At 47.1% G+C, this 23,629-nt stretch overlaps 1 protein-coding gene across 1 annotated transcript in view; it reads left to right on the forward strand.

Moving 5' to 3' along the window:
- agap3 (ArfGAP with GTPase domain, ankyrin repeat and PH domain 3) overlaps positions 1 to 23,629 on the forward strand; it is a 65,439-nt gene that overhangs the window by 20,477 nt on the left and 21,333 nt on the right. Inside the window, 5 exon segments of the mRNA XM_084707263.1 lie at positions 2,070 to 2,225; positions 7,639 to 7,722; positions 11,698 to 11,802; positions 13,955 to 14,126; positions 19,858 to 20,022. Coding sequence (XP_084563389.1) covers positions 2,070 to 2,225; positions 7,639 to 7,722; positions 11,698 to 11,802; positions 13,955 to 14,126; positions 19,858 to 20,022 — 682 coding nt within the window.

Raw genomic sequence — 23,629 nt, forward strand, 5'->3', positions numbered from 1 at the left:
ATAAAGCAAGTGACAAAAACTGACTACGAGATTGTGTAGGCCTACTTAAGGCAGAAGGATAAAGGCTAATCTTGACAGGAGGGTGCATGGTCACAGGTGATATTAATGGTAGGAACAATAACCTATGTGAATATTAATTGTTGAACTTGCTGAATTTCTATTTTTCTATCTTGATGTAGTACTTAGGGCAGAAGAATAAAGGCTGATCCTGTAAAGCTATCAACCTGCCCCCACCTCTCATATGGTAAAATATGGAGTTACTGGATGGAGTCTCAACTTGATGGCTCCCACACATCACTGTGTAACTTAGTGTAGCATTGCTAGTCATGTTGATAAGTAAGGGTCAATATTGTGGTGTGATTAGTTGTTCTTGGGTATAAAAACAATTGTGAAGCATCTGTGGATTCTTGATCTCCTGAGACCTTCTCCTCAGCTCTGACTTGTCCTACTCCTCCTTCCTCACCTCTTGCTTTCTATCTCTGGTTTACAATAATCATGGTAGGGTAGGTAAGAGTTAACCTTCATTGATTTCATTGATATGCAATAAGATTAAATGATAGTATTATTTAACGTTACTTTGACCATTCTTGCTCTGATTTCACCCATATAGTCAAATAACTGTAATTCCATTGGTAGGTATTGACATTATTTGGTTTGTATTTGTACAGTGCACATTAATCAACGTTTTAAGTAAAAGTACCGGTTTTAGCCAGCCGGCTCATTTATTAACCGCAGTCCCTGGGCAAATTATTAAAGACAGTTACAATACAGACAATCATTAAACAATGAACACACGCAGGGCAACATAGGACAAGCAAGACATAGCATACAGATAGAACAACATAGAACAATTAGCAACAAGACAAAATCCATAAAAGCAACAAAGTGTTTCCACACCTTACAAGCCACAAACAACATGGAAAGCGACAATACACAGCTAGGGATTATGTTTACAAATCTGGTTGACCTTTAGCCATGTCTTCATGTCTTTGGTAAAAGTGTGATAGGTGGTGCAGTTATGTGTGTCTGATGGCAGTGTATTCCAGACATTTGAAGCTCTCACAGAGAAAGCGGTTAATGTTAATACACTGCTCAGTTTCCCATCTTCCTTCAAACCATAAGGAATTAGTTTTGAATATTTGGTCAATATTGACCCCCTACAATCTTGAATTAGATTAGCTGAAACACCAGTTACAGGACAGTACATGGTCACAGGTGAATCATGTACTTGTAGGACTTGTAAATTGTAGGAACAATAGCCGATAAACATACTCATACTCATAGTTGAATTTATATTTGTAGGGAATTAAAAACACCAAATACAATTTCAATTATTTGTCTTTATTTCTGTGCCAAAAAGCAGGTCAGTTTTGAGTGCTCGTCCACGGCGAGTAACATTAGCAATGTAGGCCTGAGGGCTGAAAATGTTACTAAAATAAATGACAGATTGTGACAGGAAACGGTAACGTTAACCTAGGTATTCATTAGAGAATTAAAGCACATCAAATTGCAGTCTTAAAATCCTCTCCCAGCGTATAACTAAGCGAATTACATTTTATTTGAGATTGGTTGGCTGAACCAGGAAAGGATATCCCATGTTTGCCAACGCTAGCAGGCTCGGAAAGTGGGTGGGGATCGGTAGAAACACAGTTTGGCACGAAAAACCTGCTAGCAAGCAGTTTAGTTTCACGGAATAAGTTACCATGGAAACTTACCAAAAGGTTTTGTTACCTCTCTTTCTGGAACTGAATCCTTGGAGTATGCCTCCAGGGTTAAACAACTCAAAGTTTTCACTAAACCCGCTACCTGGAATACCCCCCAAGTATCTATCTTTTCTGTTTACCTGTATGTGGAACAATAGTATCCTCGTCTTTATGGCCTGACCTGGGACCCTGTGGATTTCTATTCTGTACAAATTCACTCTCTCTCTTTCTCTCTCTCTCTTGCTCTCTATTGTTCTCTCTCTATTTGTCTCTCTTGTTCTCTCTCTCATTCTCTCTCATTCTCTCCCTCTCTCTTTCTCCCTCTCCGTGCATCTCTCTCCTCCCCTCCCCCTCTCCCCTGGGCAGGCGGCTAACGGCGGGGGCGTGTTTAACGACTACTCCTCGTCCGTGCCCTCCACTCCCAGCATCAGCCAGCGGGAGATGCGCATCGAGACCATCGCAGCCTCCAACACGCCCACGCCCATCCGCAAGCAGTCCAAGAGGCGCTCCAACATCTTCACAGTAAGTATGCGGCAGCTGATGCAGAGCAACACCCATTCACACTACTAGAGCCCCCCCACCCCACCCCCTGCCAGGCACAGGATGTCCACCAGGGGGAGACAGGCAGATCACAATCCACCTAAGCCGCCCTTCAGAGCCTCCGCCGCAGGCACAAACGCCTGGCTTCCCTTCATACAAGCAACACGATGGACAAAGGAGAAAAATAATGATAACAATGCGGTTGTTTCAACCTGGGTTGTATTAGACCCACGGAGAGAGAAAAAAAACTTACTTTTTCTAAAGCAAATATCAAAGCTAAGCACTGTGGAAAAAAAAAGAAGAAATCTCATCTTTCTCAATCTTCAGTCTCGTTTACTTTCCCTGTTACTTTCCAGTCGGTAAAGTAAACGAGCGCATGAATTCATCTTTCACACGATCCCCTGGATCCTTTCTCTAAATCAAAATCTTCGACCCCCCCCCCCCCCACCCCTCTTATCTTTACTAGATCCTTTCTTTGCAATGACCTCACTGTGGAGAGAAGGAATGAGACGACCCTCACCCACCCCCACCCCCCCCACCCCCATCCCTGCCCAACCACAATAAACAAAAGCGAGGGCCAGGATTTAGATTTTTGCTGTCACCACTTAATAATGCATGCTCAATTTTGTCCCCCAAATCCCAGATTCCCCCTAGCTAACGAAGCAGCAGATCGACCGAAGCTTGCTCTGCTCCCCTTCTCTCACCCCTCGCCTCTCACGGTCCTAGTTGATCCTCCAGCCTTGTGTGCTGTACTGATCCCTGCCATAGTCGCCCCCTTTCCCCCCGTAAACCTGTCAACTGCCCCTGCCCTAACCTCTGCTAAGCCTTTGATACCCCTTGTACTTATTTCTGCTGTCCTCTCCTCATCTCCTCGAACACAGCCTCCTCACCTCCTCGAACACAGCCTCCTCATCTCCTCTAACACAGCCTCCTCATCTCCTCTAACACAGCCTCCTCATCTCCTCTAACACAGCCTCCTCATCTCCTCTAACACAGCCTCCTCATCTCCTCTAACACAGCCTCCTCATCTCCTCTAACACAGCCTCCTCATCTCCTCTAACACAGCCTCTTCATCTCCTCTAACACAGCCCCCTCTTGTCCTCTCCAACACAGCCTTCTCTCATCCTCTCTAACTTGTTCTCTTCCATCCTTACCGCAGCCTCCTCTGCTCCAAAGCTTCCCTTTCTCACTTCTACACCCTCTGTCCACCTCGTAACCTCGTCACCCTGACTCAACCTTGCCCTGAACCTGCCCCCCCCCCTGCATTAACCCTGTCCTCTTGTCCCAACCCTATTCCGACCCCCAACCTCAGCCATGTCCCCTTCTGTCCCAACCTTGTTCTAACCCTACCCACGTCCCCCCGTCTGTCCTAACCCTATTCCAACCCTGTCTCTGTGTCCGTACCTTATCTCTCTCTCTATCTCTCTCTAAGCTCTACCTTCCTACCCCAGCCCTCCCTGTCAACCCTTTCCCCAGGGCCGGCTGGCTGGCTGGCTGGCTGGTTGGCTGGCAGCGTCAGAGCAGTCGAGGCTGGGTGCTAGCTCCCCTTGTTCTCTCCGTCCCCCCTGCTAGGTAGTGACTAACCCTGTCCACCAGAGAAATGAGCCTCTGCCTGTCCGCGTCATGGAGGTGCCGAAGCACGCCACCTATCCCGTGTGGGTGCCGGAGTGGCAAGCTGAGCGGGAGTTTCAGCTCATGACCTTCTGAGGAGCAACGAGAGGGGTCAGGGGGGAGGGGTGTGGCGGGGGGCAGGGGGGGGGGAGTTGGTTTGGAGAGGGGGGGGGGGCTAGGTGGGGGAGGGGAGTGGCCGGCTGGGGCGGGGTGGCCGTGAGAGGCGACGGTTGAGGGGTTTCAAAGCGGCAGTTTTTGTTTTGTTTTTTCTCCTCAAATGACACTTCAAGATCACAGCAGGCCGAGGAGAGGAAGTGATGCAACGTTCTGTTCTGCCGTTTTTTTCTTTTTCTTTTTTCTTCTCGAAACCGAGAACGTTCGAAAGTTTTCCTTGTGAAAGATCCACTGTAAAGACTACCCCCGTCTCGCCTTTCATCAATCTTAGCTCGGATGACTCCCTGAACAGATAGCAATTATTCACACACACATCATGCAGTACTACTCAAAAGCTCTGTCTGGCAACTCCTTGTTTGCTAGTCAGCATTAATAAGCCCATGATATCCACTCCTGCAGTATTAATTTGGACCCCTAAAATTTTTGATTCAAATGTGGAGCTTCATGTCAAATGGAGAATACGCCTTAATATCATTGATCTGGGATTCATTCAGATACCACAACACCATTGATAGTGTCACCAGCTTTTTTCCAATAATCTTTTTATTTTAGATTTGCATACGCAATCTGATTCAAAACAGTTTGAAGTATTTAATTAACATCACCCTAGTTTGTTTATAGCGGCAATGGCATTTTTCACTTTTTTAAATGCCCCAGAAAAGCACAAAAACAATACAGGATTATTAAGTAAGTTAGGGCCATATGAAAAAGTCTGTTTTGCCAGCACTACCTGACCTAATTAGTTCTGAGGTGCATAGGACAAAGGCAGCGTTTCATTTGATATGATTATTTCCGATAATTGCCTCAACTGTTTTGACCCTTATATAGAGAGTTAATGGTTAAAGATGTCACATGAAATGGAAACCAATAGGATTGTTTTGTGTGTAACCATTACCTACACTACTAGTACAACTGCCGGTCAAATTTTTCTCTTTTTGAAACTTTTGAAGTCATTTTAGGGTTATTTTTCTTTTCAAAGGTCCTAAAAGCTTTACTCTGAAAGATGTTGGTTTGTCATCATCTTCACGAGTCAGTCTCACAAGCCATGATCATTTCCGACGTCTGTCATAACTATCAATGGCCACTAGGTGTCAGTCAAATACACAATCTTTTCCTAGTGCTTCCATGGTAACTAACCTCGACAATATTTTCGGAGGTGTTTTAGGCTGTCTGTCCCTTTGGTGTTTACAAGCACGGTATTGGGGAATTTAGAGGAACTTTTTGGCATATCTTTTTTCATTTCCCCCCATGTCGCAACTTCTAAACGTCATCCTCATCAAACCTGTCTGTCTATCATGCAGTCCTTACGTTTTTACTGGATGTCCACCAAAAGAAAAGAAAAAAAGAATAACCATCTGATATTTGTTTCAGTATTTACAGATTTGTGCAACTCGTTCCAACCTTTCTTCAACTAAAAGGGCTTTCCAACTCCTTCCGAATTAGAAGAGCTGGGTGATAACAAAAGTTAACGTTGCACCCCTCAAATGAGTGTGGCCCCCGCCCCCCTCTTTGCCCTCCATAATGATAGAGGACGTTTGAGGAAGTGTCCTGCTACCCTAGTGTCCCTGAGCATATGGGTCAAACATCACAAGTCAGAAGGGGGCGCTAATGGAAACCCTAGAACTACGTGGCTAAAGCTACCTAACGTTGGAAGCCCAGTAGATTTTTGGAGTTGATCGCACACGCTCAAAGCAGACTGTCTAATTAACCCATTAACTGGGACACAAAGTAGGTACTTTTCTCTGCTGGACCGGCGACCCCTCCCCCACCCCTTCCCTTCCTTCCCACTATATCCCCCCCCATGCTCCCTTGCGTCCCTTGCTCTTACCTTCCCACGAGTCATACAAGAAGTGTTTGTTCAGTCAAGCCTCCTCCTGGACCTATCCTCCGACCTCTTAAAGGACAGCCCCTTACATCACACTGCCTTCTGCCATACACAAGGACTCAAGGACTAGAGGTGCCAAGTACATTGCATTTGCGTTTAAATCTCATCACTTTTTGGTCAGTTTTTTTTTCTTTTGTTTTCACGGAAAGTCTTGAATGGACTAAAAAATGTGGTATGTTTATGGGTATGGGAGCGTATCAGGAGTAATATTGGGTAGTTTTATGAAGGCCTTCATAAAAATCAGAGTAGGTTTTCAGGGCGAGATGGGGTTCAACAAACGTAATAATGAATGGAACTGGTTTGCACCGACTTGTATGAATGTAGTTTCAATTAATTTGATTTTCTTTCAACTTAATTTTCAATTCTTTGTTTATTCACACCTCCTTATTTATATTTATTTACTTGAATTTAAGTTATTTCCATTTAGGGTTGGTATGAAGATTATGAAGTATTCCATAATCGCTTTTCTATCATGAAAGGATTGACAAATTATAGACTGCTGTATATCTTGTATTGTATTTTATTTACAATGGTACTCTATTAAAAGTATATTATAAACATATATATGAAATATATGAAATAATGCCTTTATTGTCCATCCTATATTTTGTGGGAACTGCAATGTTTGGCTCAATCTGTCAAATATTTGGAAGTGAACCTGTGACTTAATTTGTATGGTGTCTGTATAGAAACAAAAAAATTATAACTATAATAAAAAAATGAAATGTTGAAAAATATAAACCAGAGTTGGTTTACTTGAAGTCAGACTCTACCTCTCTCCATGGCGACTGGGCATGTTTTCATCTTGTTCTGAGTGAGACCATAACAGTCCTGTCTGTCGCTTTGAGTGAGAGCCTCTGTACTTCATCTCTCGCTCTGTGTTTTGGGGGTGAACTGTGTTGCGTATACTGAAATGTTGCCTAATGTGACAAGACGTTTACTCTTTGACCAATATTTCCTCCACAGCCTAACCCCGAAACCTGAAATGTTTGTGTGGTTGACGGTTGTTGACTCTGTTGTTTTTCTGACCTTGTCAAAACGTCTAACCCTAACACCTAATGGTCTAAAGCGATGTTTACAGAATGTTCCGACAAGTCCTCATAGGTTATAGATGTGGAGAAATGCCACATCAAATCCAGTGTCCTGGATAGTAACTTTTTTCTCTCCCAATTTCTCCTGCTAACCTCCCTCTCTTCCCTTTGATGGTTGACTGGTAAAGCTGTCAGTTTATCTATGCAAAAGTACAGGGTCTTGCTTGGACCTTGCAGGGTCTGCCCAGGCCCAGTAGGGTCCCACCTGGGCCTGGGACAGAAGGAAGGATCTCCATATGGGTTTCAGGGCTGAGTCATGACTCGATGTGTGGTTGTCTCCTCTGTGTTGAAATGGTGCTCTGTGTCTAGTCTGGTCCTGGTCTGGTCTTTAAGTTCAACTTGCACGTCAGTGTACTGCTGTTTTCGTTTCCGCTGGTCTGCTTGTTTGTTTCTTTTTTGAGCTTTTCCTTTTTGGTTGACTTTTCCTTTTGCGACCGTTTGAATCCACACCACCTCCTCGACCCCAACACACTCCCCCCCCCTCCCCACACACACACGCACACACAACACTGAGCCCTTCACCCTGACCCCCACGCTCACTTCACACACACGTCCCATCTGCACTCAGTCCACCCCACCCCCCAGTCACCATGGTAAGTTCCTGTTGTCGATTGACTCTCTTGTTTTCTTGCAGTCGCGGAAAGCCAGTGATCAAGGCAAGAGCACTGACAGTAAAACTGACAACATAGGCAGTGGAAGAGCTATACCAATCAAACAGGTGAGTGTCTCTCCACACACACACACACACACACACCATTCTTAATTTAAAGGGTACCAATATACATTGAGTGCTATATATGTTGGTCTGGGTTCATTAGACAGACATTAAACTCCAGATTAGAAAAGACCCTTTCCTGCCACTAGATGGAGATATACTGCAGCGCTCGAAGGACATCGAGAACTGGGATTGAGATTGAAAAAATGAACACCTCTGAGATAATTTCCTTCCAAGTATTTGTATGACGAGCACTTAAAAGGCAGTTGAGATGCAAGGTTCTTATGATTCACGTGTAACGGAACTTTATTAAATGAAATAATTCACAAAACGTTTGGAAACTGCTCAACATTCCAGTTACTAAAACAGGTCTGTGTAACTTTTCATATGTGGTTTCATTTTTTTGTGTATGATATTTAGATAATTTATAACAAGGTACCAAATCCTGTATCAGGGAGAAGGTTACTTTCCCTGGTAGCAACATCGGGAGAATATACTTGACACAATACTGTTCAATCCTGATTGTTTAAAGGCCTTTCTACAAGGTCCATCATCCTATTATCACAACAAGGTCCAATATCCTAGCATCACCCGTCTAAACCACACATCATGAGAACGCTTCGGGGGTGAATGTCCTTCTGTAAGGGATGATCTCTGCTTCTACATGGCGTCTTTTGGCCAGTTGGGTTGTTAAGGAAACCAAGGCCACGGGTTTGGTCTACATCAAATAACAATATTACAATATTGTTATTTGGGCTGAATATTACATTCAGCCCAGGTCTAATCAAGGTAATGTAACCCATCCCCACTCCCCACAACGGGTTCTGAGATAAGTTTACTTAAATCTTACTTTAACATTCTTAAACCAAGTGATCTGGTATGTGTTACATGACTGATACATTTCAGTGAAAATATCCATTTGGAGTAACTATTGACTTTCAAGGACCATTAAGGAAAGAGAATGATATTGTAAAACCTGTCCCCAATCAAGACCTTTCAAATGGACCCCTGTCAGGTGTAGAGGTGACGATGATGATCAGGGATAGACCCTCATGAGCTGCTTGGTGTCATTGGATTAGACCCTCAGAGACTAGACCCTTAGAGACAGGTGAGAGGGAGGTCACCACCCCCCCCCCCCCCCCAAATAAACAAACAAAACATACTTACTTGGAAATCTCTTCTAGCCAGCCTTTTCAACAGAGGGGCAGGTTCCTGAACAAGAGATAAGACCAGCTTTAAGACTTGGGGTAGGAAGGGAGGGGAGCCTGTTGTGTGTGTGTGTGTGTGTGTGTGTGTGTTGGGGTTGGTGGAGGGGGCATTAAAGAGCAGCGGATGGCCTGACCAGTCAGATGCACATTCAGGAAGATCAAAGAGCCAATGTGAGCTTAATTACCCACCCATTGGGCAAATTACACACTGCCTCCCCCCACCTCCCAACCCCCCCCTCCCCCCCCCCTCCCCCCCCCACCACCTCCTCTGTTAAAAATGATAAAGAAGGAACTACAATACACTCACTGCCAAGGGGTGGAAGGAGGGGGGGGTGGACTGTTCACACTGGGCTTTTCTTCTTGGCCCTCTGCCCGACCCCCTCCCCTCCACAGACCCCAGTGTCCTCCTCCTGCTCCGCTCTGGGCTGTCACAAAGGCCCGGCCCATCATTCAGCCGCCTTGGCAGGATGCAGGTTCTTTTTTTCGAGGAGCGAGACAATGGAGGGAAAGACACTTATCTCCTCTGTGGAGATATGACGATGGCCTGGCCACAGAGTGTATGTCTGAAGACCAGCCTGCTTCCTTATGTCACACAGGCTGAACATGGTCATCACGGTTGTGTGTGTGTGTGTGTGTGTGTGTGTGTGGTGTGCATAGCAGAAAGCAGCAGGAGAGTGGTGGGCTTGCATAATTGCATAACAATTCCTCTTGACTTTAAACCATGTACGCAAAAGCATTTTTTTTCCTTGCTAATTGATCTAATTAGAAGAAGACATATTGCTGCAGCAGTTAACATATGGCCTAAATATATTTAAAATTGGACCAATAATTGGTGCTTATTAGAGTCACTTGCAACATATTTCTTTAAAGCAATTGCAGAGAAAGTGTGGATAGCAGCAATAGAGACACTGTAAACCTTTATTCCCCAGTGATGGTATTGATCTCCTTCAAAGCTCTGATGAATTTATGTACGTCCTCTCTGATTGAATTTATAGATTCATGAAGGCTTCAATACGCACAGGAGATGAGAAATATATTTGCTTGTAAAACATGCATTATGCAGTCACCATGGGCCCCAGGATGATATCATTTGCTTTAAGTGATCACAGGGCTGTTCAAAATGTGTTAACAGCTTTTTTATTGACTAAATCATGAACAGTATTTGTACAACATAAATATTTCACATAATCCGCTGTTTCAGCTGTTTTCACCTTGAGTAAAACCCCATGAAAAAAAAATATATATATAATTATTACTCCGTAATACTGTGCTGCAGCTGAACTTACAAATAGTGCAGGGAAAAGCTACTACAAAGTTGTCAATGTTAAGAAGAACATCCATCAATGTCTTTATAGGGACTGCTAATCAGTCTTTATTTCAATCACTTGATCAAACAAAGGTGTATCCACCTGTAGGCCCATGTGGACTCCCCAGTTTAAAGGCCAGTGATCAGAGTTCTGCCCCCCCCCCCCCCTCCTCCTCCTTTACAGGATTAAGATGATTGTCGGCTAACAGCCTGGTGCCCAGGTCACCAAGGGTCAACTCCTGCCTGATGTGTTAATCAGGATTATAGCCCTGCAGGACAGGCCAGGCTAGGAAAACATTTGAGGGTCCCTTTTAACATTCCTGAACAACACTCACACACATACTTTGACTGTAATTTACAGCACAAATACAGCCATCCCTCTGGCTTTCACATTCACTTTAGCTGGTACCTCATGCAAATTCTCGACATGGACGCACGCACGCACACGCACTGTTCTTTCTCTCTCTCTCTGGCTCTGTCTCTCTGTCTCACTCTCATGTCCTCTCTCTCACACACACACACAAACACACACAGACACACACACACACTGTTCTTTCTCTCTCTCTCTGGCTCTGTCTCTCTGTCTCACTCTCATGTCCTCTCTCTCACACACACACACACACACAGGCCTTGGCTGGAAAAGCACAAACATTCCCCTCTTAATCCCCTAATTAAGCGAGCCCCTCCTCAGTCTTTAGCCCCCCCACCCCACCCCCCTCCCCTCCCAGCGTTTGGCCACCTCCAGCCGAGAACCGGCATTGTTTTCTGTGGATTCCCCTAAACAGATAAGGGAGGTTGTGAAGACCTGAAGTGGCCCCAGAAGATAAGGCAGGACAGAGGAGTGAGCCTGTATTAGATCACACGCCCTAATCCCAGGATTGAGAAGGTCCTCCAGAGGTCAGCTCGCAATGACAATGGAGCTCCGAGGGAGGTCTAGCAAATTGGATTGTCACTGCTCACTTTTAGAGTAGAAAGACTCGCGGAGGGGCAAGGCTCTATCAAGCTCTTGCTCTGGAATAGGACGGCGCAAGAAGCCATGGACATGAAGTTAGTTGACTGTTTATGATTAAAAAAATACTGACTATATATGACAGAACCATACTCCCAAAGTTCATGAGGAAAGATCACTTCATCAATGAATCACCAGGAGATGTGGTGTTGCTTATGAGGATGCTTATTAGTTGTTAATGATTTCAATATTTAGTTATTTATTAGATGCTTCACTCCAAAGTCACATACAGGGGTAGTGAGACAGAAGCTACAATGTCATCTGTACAGTAGTCAGGAGAGGAACCTGTTTGGGGTGTGGGACTCCAACCCACAATATAAATCCAGCATTGCAGGATCTGACTCAGCTTCCTTAGGCTGAGCGTGATTCAAACCCACGATCCTGGAAGATCCCAGCAAGCTGCCCAGGGGGATGACGTCCTCACCTTAGGTTGTGCTCCTGTCTCCCTCGTCCAGGGCATCCTGCTGAAGCGGAGTGGAAAGTCCCTGAACAAGGAGTGGAAGAAGAAATACGTCACCCTGTGTGACAACGGCCTCCTGACCTACCACCCCAGTCTACATGTGAGTACACCTACCACCCCAGTCTACATGTGAGTACACCTACCACCCCAGTCTACATGTGAGTACACCTACCACCCCAGTCTACATGTGAGTACACCTACCACCCCAGTCTACATGTGCGTACACCTACCACCCCAGTCTACATGTGCGTACACCTACCACCCCAGTCTACATGTGAGTACACCTACACACATGTCTGGGCTGGGACGGAAACCTTGAGTGAGTGTGTGTGCGCATGTGTGTGTGTGTGTGTGGTGGGTTATAACAAAGTAGTCACCCTGACACCGGTGACATGTGGATGAAAAACAGCTCTGATGCAGAAAAGCTCTGTTTTGCCTTCGAAGGTCAAGAGAGAGATATATATTTCCCCACAATTGGAGCTTTTGATACAGATACCCGACAGTGTCCGAGCAATAATATGACATCAGCGCAAAGGGTTTCCATCGAAGTTAACTTCGACAAGTTAGCTCCAGACAAGGTACTGTATCCAAGTTAGCGAGCTAGCGACTGAGCCCATGAGAATGAGAGGGAGGTGTTGGTGGGGTGTCGTGGTCATCTCTGCCCGCCCCGTGGCGCCCGGCGCTGGCGCTGGGTTAATGGAGACGTGGCGGCGGCTGTGCTGCGCTCCCCTTGCCGCCGTCCCAGCACCGCGCCGGCTTGTATTTATAATGGCGCTCGCTGCGTGACGGCAGGGCCTGACCGGGCTGGCTCATCCATCTCTGTCAGAGCCCCGCTGGGACGCTAATGCCTCTTAAACACTCTGCTGCCGGCGGACAGCTCAGGACCCCCCTCCTCCTCCCGCACCCTAATTCTCCCTCGACGCCCCTTCATCCTCTTACGCTTGCATTCAAACGCGCACGCTCATCTGGCTATGGGTGTCTTGGCTAAAGGAGTCACCATGAGGGTCTCAATGCCGCGCTGACAGTACACCCGTTGGTGTGTGCAGGGCATGAGCTACACGTCCTCGTGGGAAGCCGGAAGGTTCCTCTCGAGCCGCAAACGGTGACTCGACGTCACTGTCACAGCGTTATTCGTACGGTAGGCTACAGAGGTTGAGTTTTGACCGGTTTTGCAGGTTTGTCTTGACTAGACACTGAGCGCGTTCATTCACCTGCTGCTGCTAACGGTGCAGTGCTGATGTACATAATTGAGTAGGACAAGCAAGACGTATGTTGTTCCTCCAGGAGGGTCAGAGCTGTTTCAGGTCACCAGACCAGCCTGGAAATGTTGGCTCCTAGAATGTTCTAAACACCTGAGGGGCGGAGGTGAGACAGGAAAGAGTGACTGCTACATTAGCAGCTACACGCTCCCCACCATCTTGTGCGCCAGAGCAGGGAAAAGGAGACAGGAGAGCGCGGGGGAGTCAGACAGGGGAGGGGGCGAAGAGGGAGAAGGGGGGGGGTTGGGGGGGTGGGGGGAGAGGGAGAAAGGTAGAGAGAGGATCCCTTTAATTCCACAGTCAGCCAAGCCATCCACACAATCACCTTCTGTTAATTCTATCTGCTACATCAATTAAATTGTTTGTAGAAACTAATTGAATGTGGCTTAATCACACATCTTAATAGCTTTGCACGCTTCGATCTGGCTGTTAATTCCAGCAATAAAATGAAATGAGTGCGCTCACTGGGTAATTAGCGAGGAGGCTTGGGAAGAAATGAGTGCTTTATGGCAGGGTAATAAAAGAGAGAAGCTGGCGAGAAGACCGTCGAGGCCGGGCAGGGAGGAGGTAGAGCACTCCTCCGGCACTTTCTGCTGAGCCCAATGATTTTCACCTTGGCTTACCCCATTTGGGGTGGCCGGCGCTCTAATCCAAATAAAACGGGCAGATTAGAGGAGAAAAGGGAATGAGAGAAAGAAAAAAAAAGTGCATTCATCAAGCCAAACGCACATTGTCGTATTTTCTGCGCGACGGCGTGGGCACAGGTGATGTGTAATGGTTTCTGGCGCCATCATCTATCTTTAGCTATCAGGGGGTCTTAAGACCTGTCTGTGTAATGGCTGGTGATTAGGGGATGCAAATAATGTGTCGCTCCTAGGCAGGTCATATGGTCACGTATGTCCAATACATTGGTTTCACTCCTCTTTGTGCTGTCCATGGAGTGCCCTAGAAAGGTTCTGGTGCATTGCTCGTGTGTGTGTGTGTGTGTTGCAGGACTACATGCAGAACATACACGGGAAGGAGATCGACCTGCTGCGGACCACGGTGAAGGTGCCAGGGAAGCGGCCACCCAGGGCGGTAGCCACCGTGGCCCCCACCGCCAGCCCCAAGACCAACGGGCTCACCAGGGACCGGAGCACCCTGCAGCTGGGCGTGGGAGCCTCTGGTGAGAGCTGCTCCCTCGTCTCTCTACACCGGGGGGGGGGGCGGGGGGGAGCCTCTGGACTGCTGGGGAGGGGGGAGGAGGGCGCTCCACCACCAAAGAGCACTGCTCTGCATCTAATACGCGATTCACTCTTGATGTTGTTTTTATCCATGTGCATATAGAAAGAGGCATGCGCCATTTTCCTGGTGTTCCCCAAGGTGGGATGTCCCATGGTAGACTGAGATCCCACCTGTTCAGGTGGATGTTCACTTTATTACTGTAACTTCCTGTCAACCGCAGTGGAAAAACGATTAGCTTTCTTACCTAGAGAGAAACCTTAAAGAGGCCTAACTGAAACTAGATGATCTACGTTCTACAAACGATCTTGAGGACGAGTAAAGCGATTAGTAAAGTCCTTTGATGGTTGGTGTTTAATACCGTCTTCCTTTGATAATCATCACATTACTGTACATTTTGAAAGTTGGTCCCTAGGACCCAATTATCCCCATTTATGATTTTTCATTAATGCAAATGAGCTGTCTTGCTGTATACTATACATGCAGTGATGGCTTGAGTGCTTTTGTGCAGACTATTAGTTTCTCAAATGACTAAACAGGGAATTTTACTTATGGTTGAATGTAAATATCACAATTGCATGTTACTTGAACAAGCCAGAACATTGAATATGCAGTACATTGGTATGTTTCTGGATTCTGGGTATCTCTATCTCGATCAATCTTACATCATTTGATAAAACCAAGGTTGGAATGTCACAGTTACACCGAGGGCATGTTGTGTGTCCGGGCTGTGTCACCTTCCTACTCATGCAGTGACAGATAGGAAAAAGCATTGCTGCTTATCAGCCTCCATGGCTGGCTGACTGGTTGACTGGATGGTTGGCTGGCTGACAGTCCAGCTGAATGACTGGTTGGCTGGCTGACTGGATGGTTGGCTGACTGGTTGGTTGGTTGATTGGTTGGTTGATTGGTTGGTTTGCTGACTACCAGTCCAGCTGAATGGCTGGCTGACTAGCTAGCTAGCTGGATGGCTGAGTGACCATGCAGAGTACTGCCCTGGCAGAGTCAGGGAGGCGAGGCTTGTGATTGGATTCAGGGGTCAGGATTAAGAGTAATTAATACTAATTAGCACGGTAATCACCAGAGGGAGTGGGTTTCCTCCATCGGCCACGGAACAACCTCTCAGGCCGCCACTGCTGATTGGTGGAGCATGTGGCGCGGCGCTAACGAGGTGTCAGGGGAGAGCGTTTTGGCGTTCCCGGCTGGACCAGGGCCCCGTGTCTCTGGGTCGACCTGGCTTAGTCAGACGGACCGAAGAGGCAGGCGTTTACCAGGGGACGGGGGGACTGGGTTGTTCCGTCCAACCCAGTAACGATTAACCTTCAACGGGTTAGAGGAGAGTCATCAGACCTGCAGGGGGACAGAGGCATGGAAAGGAGGCCACACCAGGCTTGGGGTTTGAGGGGGGGAGGAGGGGAGAGACCACGACAACACCAAAAACAACGACAAAAGGAATTGTCCGTTTCCTAATTGGAACGACCCTGACGCTCCTCTGTGTCAGCTGTAGTTGCCCGCTGGCGTTGCACGGCTCGCTCACGGAGACGGACACCTTGTGACACTCTGGAGATGTTCAGCCTCCCTTCTATTGTAGCGTCGGGAACAATACGGGAGAGATTTGCGTTTATCTTCACTTAGGGAAGAGAAAGGTTACAAATCACAAACAGGCCTCTATCCTGTTTGAGGACCCTCTCCTGATTATCCTATCGGGAGTTTGATTTCATTAGACATGCAATTGATGAAGGGAACAAAGGGGTAATTTTTCATTCATGGCGCCTGAATCACAAACCCTGTCTGTGCCTTTGGTAATTCATTCACTCCTTGGATGTGAAGACCTTTATAATCACAGGGGGGACGAGAGATGGAGTGAACGAAGGGAGAAAGAAAGAGGGAGAGAGAGGGGGGGGGGAGGGGAGGGGAGGGGGAAGAGAACGAGAGACAGAGAGTAAATGAGTGAACGCATGTGTCCTGCGAGTGTGCCGCGCGGCGCCCACGTTTAATTCGTTTCCGTCGGTTGCTGAGCGGAACCGTTTTAAATATGATCCCTCCCCCCCCCCCCCCCCCCCGTTAACGTTGCATCCCGTCGTGTCACCGGCGACAGATACATCGTATCAAAGTATTAATGGGCCCCATCAGTTTTAATCAATCCTGTGGGTGAGAGAGATCCATTTAGAGAAAGGCGGGGTGGGTGGGGGTGGGGGGGGCTGCTCTGCCAGTCTGAATCAGCCTCCTGTTCAGTTCTGCACACCACCAGTGGGCCACCAGCTCTCTGAACACCGGGATGGAGGATACCTCTGGGCCCAGCGTCCCCCCAGCGTGAACCCCCATGTATAGGCCACGTCTGAGGGATTCGACTGTCCGTCTGCGCCCGTGTGTGCATTGAACCTGTATTGGTGTGTGCGCGGAGCTTGTCAACTCAAATTCCCACCACGCGGAGGGGGTTTAGGTGTGTGTGACTGTGTGCTAGGAGGTGTGTGTGTGTGGAGATGGGGGGGGGGGGGGGGCTATGCATGTAGCAGGGACGGGGGGTGATGGCGATAGTGATGGCGGTGAATTACACGGCCCCGGTGTCAGATGATATGTGCTCCTTCCCCCACATTAGCATGAATGCTTCATTATCTCCCTACTTGTACATAATGGCAACAACTCCAGGGAGGGGTCAGGCCTCGCCACGGCTCATCAGCCGCCTGACGCCGCGGCACACACAGACGTGAGAGGCTGGCCTAGGCTGCTCCACGCCACGCTAATCCATCGCCTCTACTTAGCACCCAGGCCACACATGCCCGCAAAACATACTACTCCTTCACTTCGCTCATGTATGCTCCTGGATGTTGCATATGGTTATTCTCTCGAGGTTTGTGTTTTGGGCTGTTTGACGGAAGTTGTGGGTGTCACCCTTTGAATTGGAAATTGACAGGCATAAAGGATGGAGCGGATGTATTTCGGGGGGAACTTTGAGCAAGAAATGTATTTTAGGCTTGCCTTTTTTGACATTTCTATGGCAATTTCCTCCCCAACGACTTGACCATTATTGCAATGATGGTAATTGGGTTATGATTGTCTCACCAATGGGGCTGTATTTCACCTCCACCTACAAGCGTTTTTTCTCAGACATTAGGAGATAGCCTCAGGTGATAGAGGTGAGGTGGACTCTTGAAAAATGAACACAGACATGCTACGCTCAGTCTGAGGAAAACCCAGAGACATTCAGATGTTAACGGCACATTGTAAACAATTTCTGAGAAACCAAGAGTATTGGGACTGTCGCATTCTGGTACACGGACATGGAGTCAGAGTGGTTAGTCAGGCTGTGGGGAGCACTGCTCTTTCTTCTGATGCCACAAGCTGATTATTGCACGGCTATAATTACATTATCCTCCCCTTTATGCAGGAGTGGTCTGTGAGGACTAATTGATAGAGCCATGTTTAATTCATTAATCATTAGCATCGAATTTGACAATTAGAGATGATTGTTGAATTTTAAATATGAATCCAAGCAGGGTTTATGTTTTTTTTGTATATTACTATTTTTGTATCTGTGAGGGCCAAGAGTCAAACTTCATAGTGAGTTCATGTCTTTTTCCGGGAAAATCACAGATATATTTAAGTGCAGTGTGTAATGCTCAGAAATGAGCATGTATTTTAGATTCAGTTTGTCTCAGCAATTATGTTTGCAGTATTATTGATTGTTAAAGTAAACATCAGAAGTACGTAGTGTCCATTTAAAAAGGGTTGAGTCTGTTTGACTTTAGATTTTTCAGTATCAAGTATGGATCAGGTCATGGCCGACCAATGATAGTCTGCACCGAGTAGTATTAAACGTTTGGGGGGTTTTCTATGAAGTTCTAAAATCTTGTTCCCTTTTCTCATCATTTATCTCTCACTTTGCTCTCTGTTTCTTTTCTCTTTTTTAAAAGGAGTTTCACTCACTCACCCCCTCACCATTCTCTGCTCTGATTTAGGCATGCTAATTTAGCCAGCACAGCCCAGCATGGTTCCCTTGCGCTCTCTCCCAGCTCGCGCTGTGATTCTGCTCTCTCCCCTGTGGGACCCTAAGATTAATATTCCCGGGCCCAACAAGATAATTACTGATACTAATTAGACATGATTATGTGAATTTGATACACTTATTACTCCAGCAAATGAGTAGGACGTATTATCCTAACAAGGGCCTGCGCTGTTTAGTTTGCTTTACATGCGGCACACCATCAGAGTTATTGTTACCCCAATCAGAAATGGATATTCTCCGGCTGTTTGTAATTATGAAATAAAAGGCCTTGATGTATGGTGTTAATCAGTCTTAAATACATCATTGTATCTTACAATGATCTAAATCAAGGTTTTTATTTCTTTTACCAAAACAAAATCTTTGGCTTTTAACCTATCAGATTTTTTTGTTTTTTTTGTTTCTCTGAGCGAATGAAATTGTATTAGATGCCTGATTAATTATTAGCTATCTACGGTCGTATCTGGGAGAACATAGAGATAGTAAATGGTTCTCTTTTAAAGCTGCTTCATAAATAGTGTTCCACTCCCAGAAGTGATGTACTGTAGCTACGGTAGCTCTCTCAAGACAAGGAAGTTGTAAAAATGTTTTTTATATTTTACAATGATAGAATGATAACAACATAAAATACTAAAATGTCAAATATCCAGCTCATTTCTTTCTGGCGAGGCAATATTGACTGTTTGAAGGTGTTCTCGTCCCCTCGGAGCAGATTTGTAGCTGTAACTGGGGAGTAGTTTGGTGACGCTGTATGGCGAGACGGGAGCAGGAGGGAAGGACCCCACACGGTGCAACCTAGCCCATGAATTAGTAAAGAGAAGCGGGCGTCCGTGGCTCGCCTGATTGGAAGTCGGGGAGAGAGCGCCCGCTGACGCCGGGAGAGATGGATGTGGCAGTCAGAGGGATGAGGCAAGATAATTAGCGTTCCGAGTGTATCTTGTTAATTAAGGGCTAATTAGAGGCAGAGACAGAGGGAGAGGAAATGTGTGTGTGTGTGTGTGTGTGTGTGTGTGTGAGAGTGCGGTGTTCTACACATGTATCACAGAGATGAGCACTCTAGGGTGGAAGGAACATTGTACAACTATACCACCATTAACCCAAACATGTAGCGGGATACCAAGAATAGAGCTTAGGAATATGGCAACTTGGTTTATTCAGTGTCCTGCTAGTGTTCAGCTAGCGTAGTTGAATCATGTTTGAATCCCTCACTGCCCATGCAATGGTGTCACATGGGTGTCTCTCAAGCTGCTGGTGCCTGTGCAACGTGTAAGTCTAGGAAGGTGCAGAAGATGATGATGCATGACTTAATTAAAATGTATTTTCCTTTCTCTTTTCTTTCTCCCTCCATCTGTGTCTCTGTCTCTCTCCCTCTCTCTCTCTCTCTCTCTCTCTCTCTCTCTCTCTCTCTCTCTCTCTCTCTCTCTCTCTCTCTCTCTCTCTCTCTCTCTCTGCCTCTTTCTCTCTCCCTCTCTGTGTGTCTCTCTCTCTCTCTCTTCCTCTCTCTCTGTCTCTCTCCCCCTCTCTCTCCCTGTCTCTCTCCCTCTCTGTGTCTCTCTCCCTCTCTCCCTCTCTCTCTAACTCTCTCTCCTTCTCTCTCTGTGTCTCTCTCTCTGTCTCTCTCTCCCTCTCTCCCTCTCTCTCTTTCCTCTCTCTCTGTGTCTCCTTCCCCCAGGTGCCCCTCACTCCAGCAGCAGCACGTCTCTCCAGTCGGGGGTGTCAGTGGGGGGGGGCCTGGCTGGCTTCGGGGGCAGTAAGGACGGCATGCACCAGCGCTCCTTCTCCGTGTCCAGCGCTGACCAGTGGAACGAGGCCTCCATTAACGCCAGCTCCGGGACCGGTGAGCCGTCCTCTAAAGACCCTGTCCCCCTCTTCTACTCCATCCCCTCCTCTCCTCTTTTTTGTCGTTTCTTCTCAGTGTCGTTTCCTCCCAAACGTTCCTCCTCCGTTTGAAACATCTCTCCACCCTGGTGTAGCCAGATTGAGTTGCTAAAGTGGAGGTGACATGCTGCAGCTTGAGGTGGTGTAGTTAACAGTAGAAGAGCAGAGCCCTCTGGAGGGGTGGGGGGGGGGGGGGCAGCAGTGTTGTACAGACCCTTGTCTTGTTCTTCTACAGTTGGTGGGCTTGAACAAAGCTCATTCTCCTAATGAGGTAATCAGGGTCGCTGATGGCCCTGACCTTTTCATCTGCTGTTGTCTAACTGAGGCTTGAGGACAACGCTGTGAGATGGAGAAGGGGGGGGGGTCATTTTGCCATCCACTCTCTCCTTTGCTAGCTTCAAACACCTCCCCCCTCCCTCCCCATCACACTGCGCCTTGTCAGCGCTCTTGACTGAAGTAAAATAATACATTTGCCGTGCATGTCTGCTTTTTCACTCGCTCTCTTTCTCTTTAAGTCTCTCTTTTTTCTCTCTCTTTAACTCCTCCCTCTCTTTAACTCCTCTCTCTCTATTTCCCTTTAACTTATCTCTCTCTTGCTCTCTCTCTCTCTCTTTAACTCCTCTCTCCATCTATCTCTCTTCTCCGTCCATCTCGCACTCTCTTCCCGAATAGGAAAATGAATGCTTTTCGAGGGCACCATTCATCACCAGTTATTTCCCTCTCTTTGTGGTTGGCAGTAAAAAAGCACTTAAATGCACATCAACAGAATAACAGTCATTTCCATGCATGTTTGCACTCTGGTAGTTCTCATTAGCGCGCCGGCGTCTCCCCCCCCCCCCTCCCGTGGGTTCCCAGGGGCCCCGGCAGTTTAAAGAGCGCTCTTTACGAGCGCTGCTGGAGTCCAACGGCACGGCCCTCGTGGTTCGGCAGACAAGCACGTCTCTCATTTGGAACTGCCAAACGATCAATTCTGCCTGGACGCAGGCATTTCCATCACCCCCTACCCCTCGCTCCCATCAGTAGCACGCCCAAAGCAGAATTACTTAGATTCGTGGGGTCCTCAAATAAATGAGCGTGTGTGTGAGAAAGAGAGAGATAGAGGGGTGTTAGTGCGTGTGTGTGTGTAGGTGTGTGTGTGTGTGTTTGTTTGAGCTTGTGTATGGGTTTCATGTGGTATATGCTAGTGTGTGTTGTCACCTGTATATTTATATTTGGAGTGTGTGTCAGCTTGTGCAAGCCCACACATGGATAAACAGTGTGTGCCCAGTGTTGGAGAGAATCAGTTTAAGTTACTAAGTGAAGCTACTACCCAAACTTAAACATTACTGTGTTTGCACCCTGATGCTCAGACAGCCAGCCAGACAGCCAGACAGCCAGACAGCCAGACAGCCAGACAGCCAGACAGCCAGACAGCCAGCCAGCCAGCCAGACAGACAGACAGACAGACAGACAGACAGACAGACAGACAGACAGACAGACAGACAGACAGACAGACAGACAGACAGACAGACAGACAGACAGACAGACAGGAGGAGCTGGTTATGGTGCAGCTACAACAACAACAATCCATGTCCTTGTTTGGTTAACTGACAATTCTTCATTTTATCATAGCTCATTAACCATCATCCAGACCACAGTTCAACAATTTCATTTCTTTCAATTATTTTCATGCTTCTCTTTAAGGTAACCACAAATGAGCTCAAATGAGCTGAGGACAATATTATAGAACTGTCTGCCCAGTGATAGATATATCACCAGTTCTTTGTTCTGGCAATCTCATAAACAACTATGTGAAAATGCCCAAAACGCTACAACCCTAGAAAGCACATAGACATGAAAAAAGAAGACTCTTTTGAATGTTTCATTTGAGTATCTCTGCCATTTGCATAACCTCCATACAAATGGAAGCTCCGGAAAGATGTAGTGGAGAATCTGGTTATTTGCACTGTGATGTGGTGTGACTAGTGAATCAGGTAGCATAATACCTGATTGAAATGTGAGCTCTGATCTTGCTTCCTAATGGGGCCTCCTGTAATCAATAGAGGGTGGGCCTCCATGACAGAAGCTCATGTTTTGCCATTTGAATAGACTTCAACCAAGCCCAATCACTCCATTATCCTTGGTGAAGGTTGCATGCTAACATAAAATGCGATTCAGAGACGCAAAAAAAAAAAAAAAACCCCAGCAGATTGATGATATCCTCAAGAACGAAGGTGTTTTAGCCAGGTAACCGTCTCCATATTATTTAAAGGATGTTCTCATTTGTAAACCTACTGAAATAAGACAGAAGCTGGAGAGCTACGTCTCTTGAATATTGAACGCAGCTTTTTTGATTAAATCGCGGGCCCATTTTGTCTATTGCTCGCATTCATAAGACACCCTTTCTTAATCTAGGGCCTCTCCTGCTTGTTAAGCTGCCTTGCTCTCCTTGGCAAGTTTCAATCTTTACTCCTGAATTAAAAACAAGGAAGTGAGAAGTCAACCATGCAATGTGACATGCCCACAAATGACTGTAGGTACATGAGAGAGTCAGAGAATGACCTCCCAGAGGAAGGTTTTGTCGCAGCGTACGTCACTAACTGCGTACGCGCCTCACATCCTAGCTGTCATCTCCCTGGTTCTATCCTGGCCTTGTGTGTTAAACGTGTTTCTGCGTGGGCTGGCTGGCGTTGGCTTTGGAGTAAGGTAGTCGAGCACACAGATAGCCTTCCCCCTCAGGCTCCGAGTCGCATTTCTGGAGCCTTCTCTGCCCTCCTGCCGTGAGTGGAGAGCGCGTGAGGAGTTTGATTTCCGCGGCGGGCCATAATGAAGTTTGACATTTAGTTTGGTGAGAGCAGCGGAGTGCGATCAGGCCTTGATTAGTGCAGTCTAATTGAGGATAATAAGGGGGAGGCGGTGATTGTTTCTAATTTTTGCCATTAATTGCAGCCGTTGCTTTTGATTGAGGACAGTGCTGCCGTGTCAAGGGGCCCGGCCAAATCACAGTGCTCCGCACCCGGAGCTCCTTGAATTGCGGCGGAAAAGAAATCTCTCCCCCTCTTTTCTCTCGCCCTCTTTCTCTCTCCCCCTCTCTTATCTCATTCTCATGGAGCCGACGGCAGGGCCAAGAAGCTGTTACCGGTGGCAACCCCCTCTTTGTCTCGCCCACAGTCTTCATCGTGAAGCAGGTTTAAACTGTCATTTGCACGACGGGAGTGTAATGCTCTGTAATCACAGGTTAGCCCGATACCTAGCCTGGTGCCCAGGAGAGGCTGTACTCAGCCGAGTGTTAGAGAGAGGGAGAAAGAGAGGGAGAGGGAGAGGGAGGGAGGGAGGGAGGGAGAGAGAGGGAGAGGGAGAGGGAGGGAGAGAGAGGGAGAGAGAGAGAGAGAGGGAGAGGGAGAAGGGCAGAGAGAGAGAGGGAAAGGGAAAGGGAGAAAGAGAGGGAGAGGAAGAGGGAGAGAGAGAGAGAGGGAGAAAGGCAGAGAGAGAGAGGGGGAGAGAGGGAGAGAGAGAGGGAGAGAGAGAGGGGGAGAGAGAGAGGGAGAGAGAGAGGGAGAGAGAGAGGGGGAGAGAGAGGGGGAGAG

This window comes from Hypomesus nipponensis, chromosome 10, assembly GCF_054491055.1.
Source record: "Hypomesus nipponensis isolate SF chromosome 10, ASM5449105v1, whole genome shotgun sequence".
NCBI classification, from domain to species: Eukaryota; Metazoa; Chordata; class Actinopteri; order Osmeriformes; family Osmeridae; genus Hypomesus; species Hypomesus nipponensis.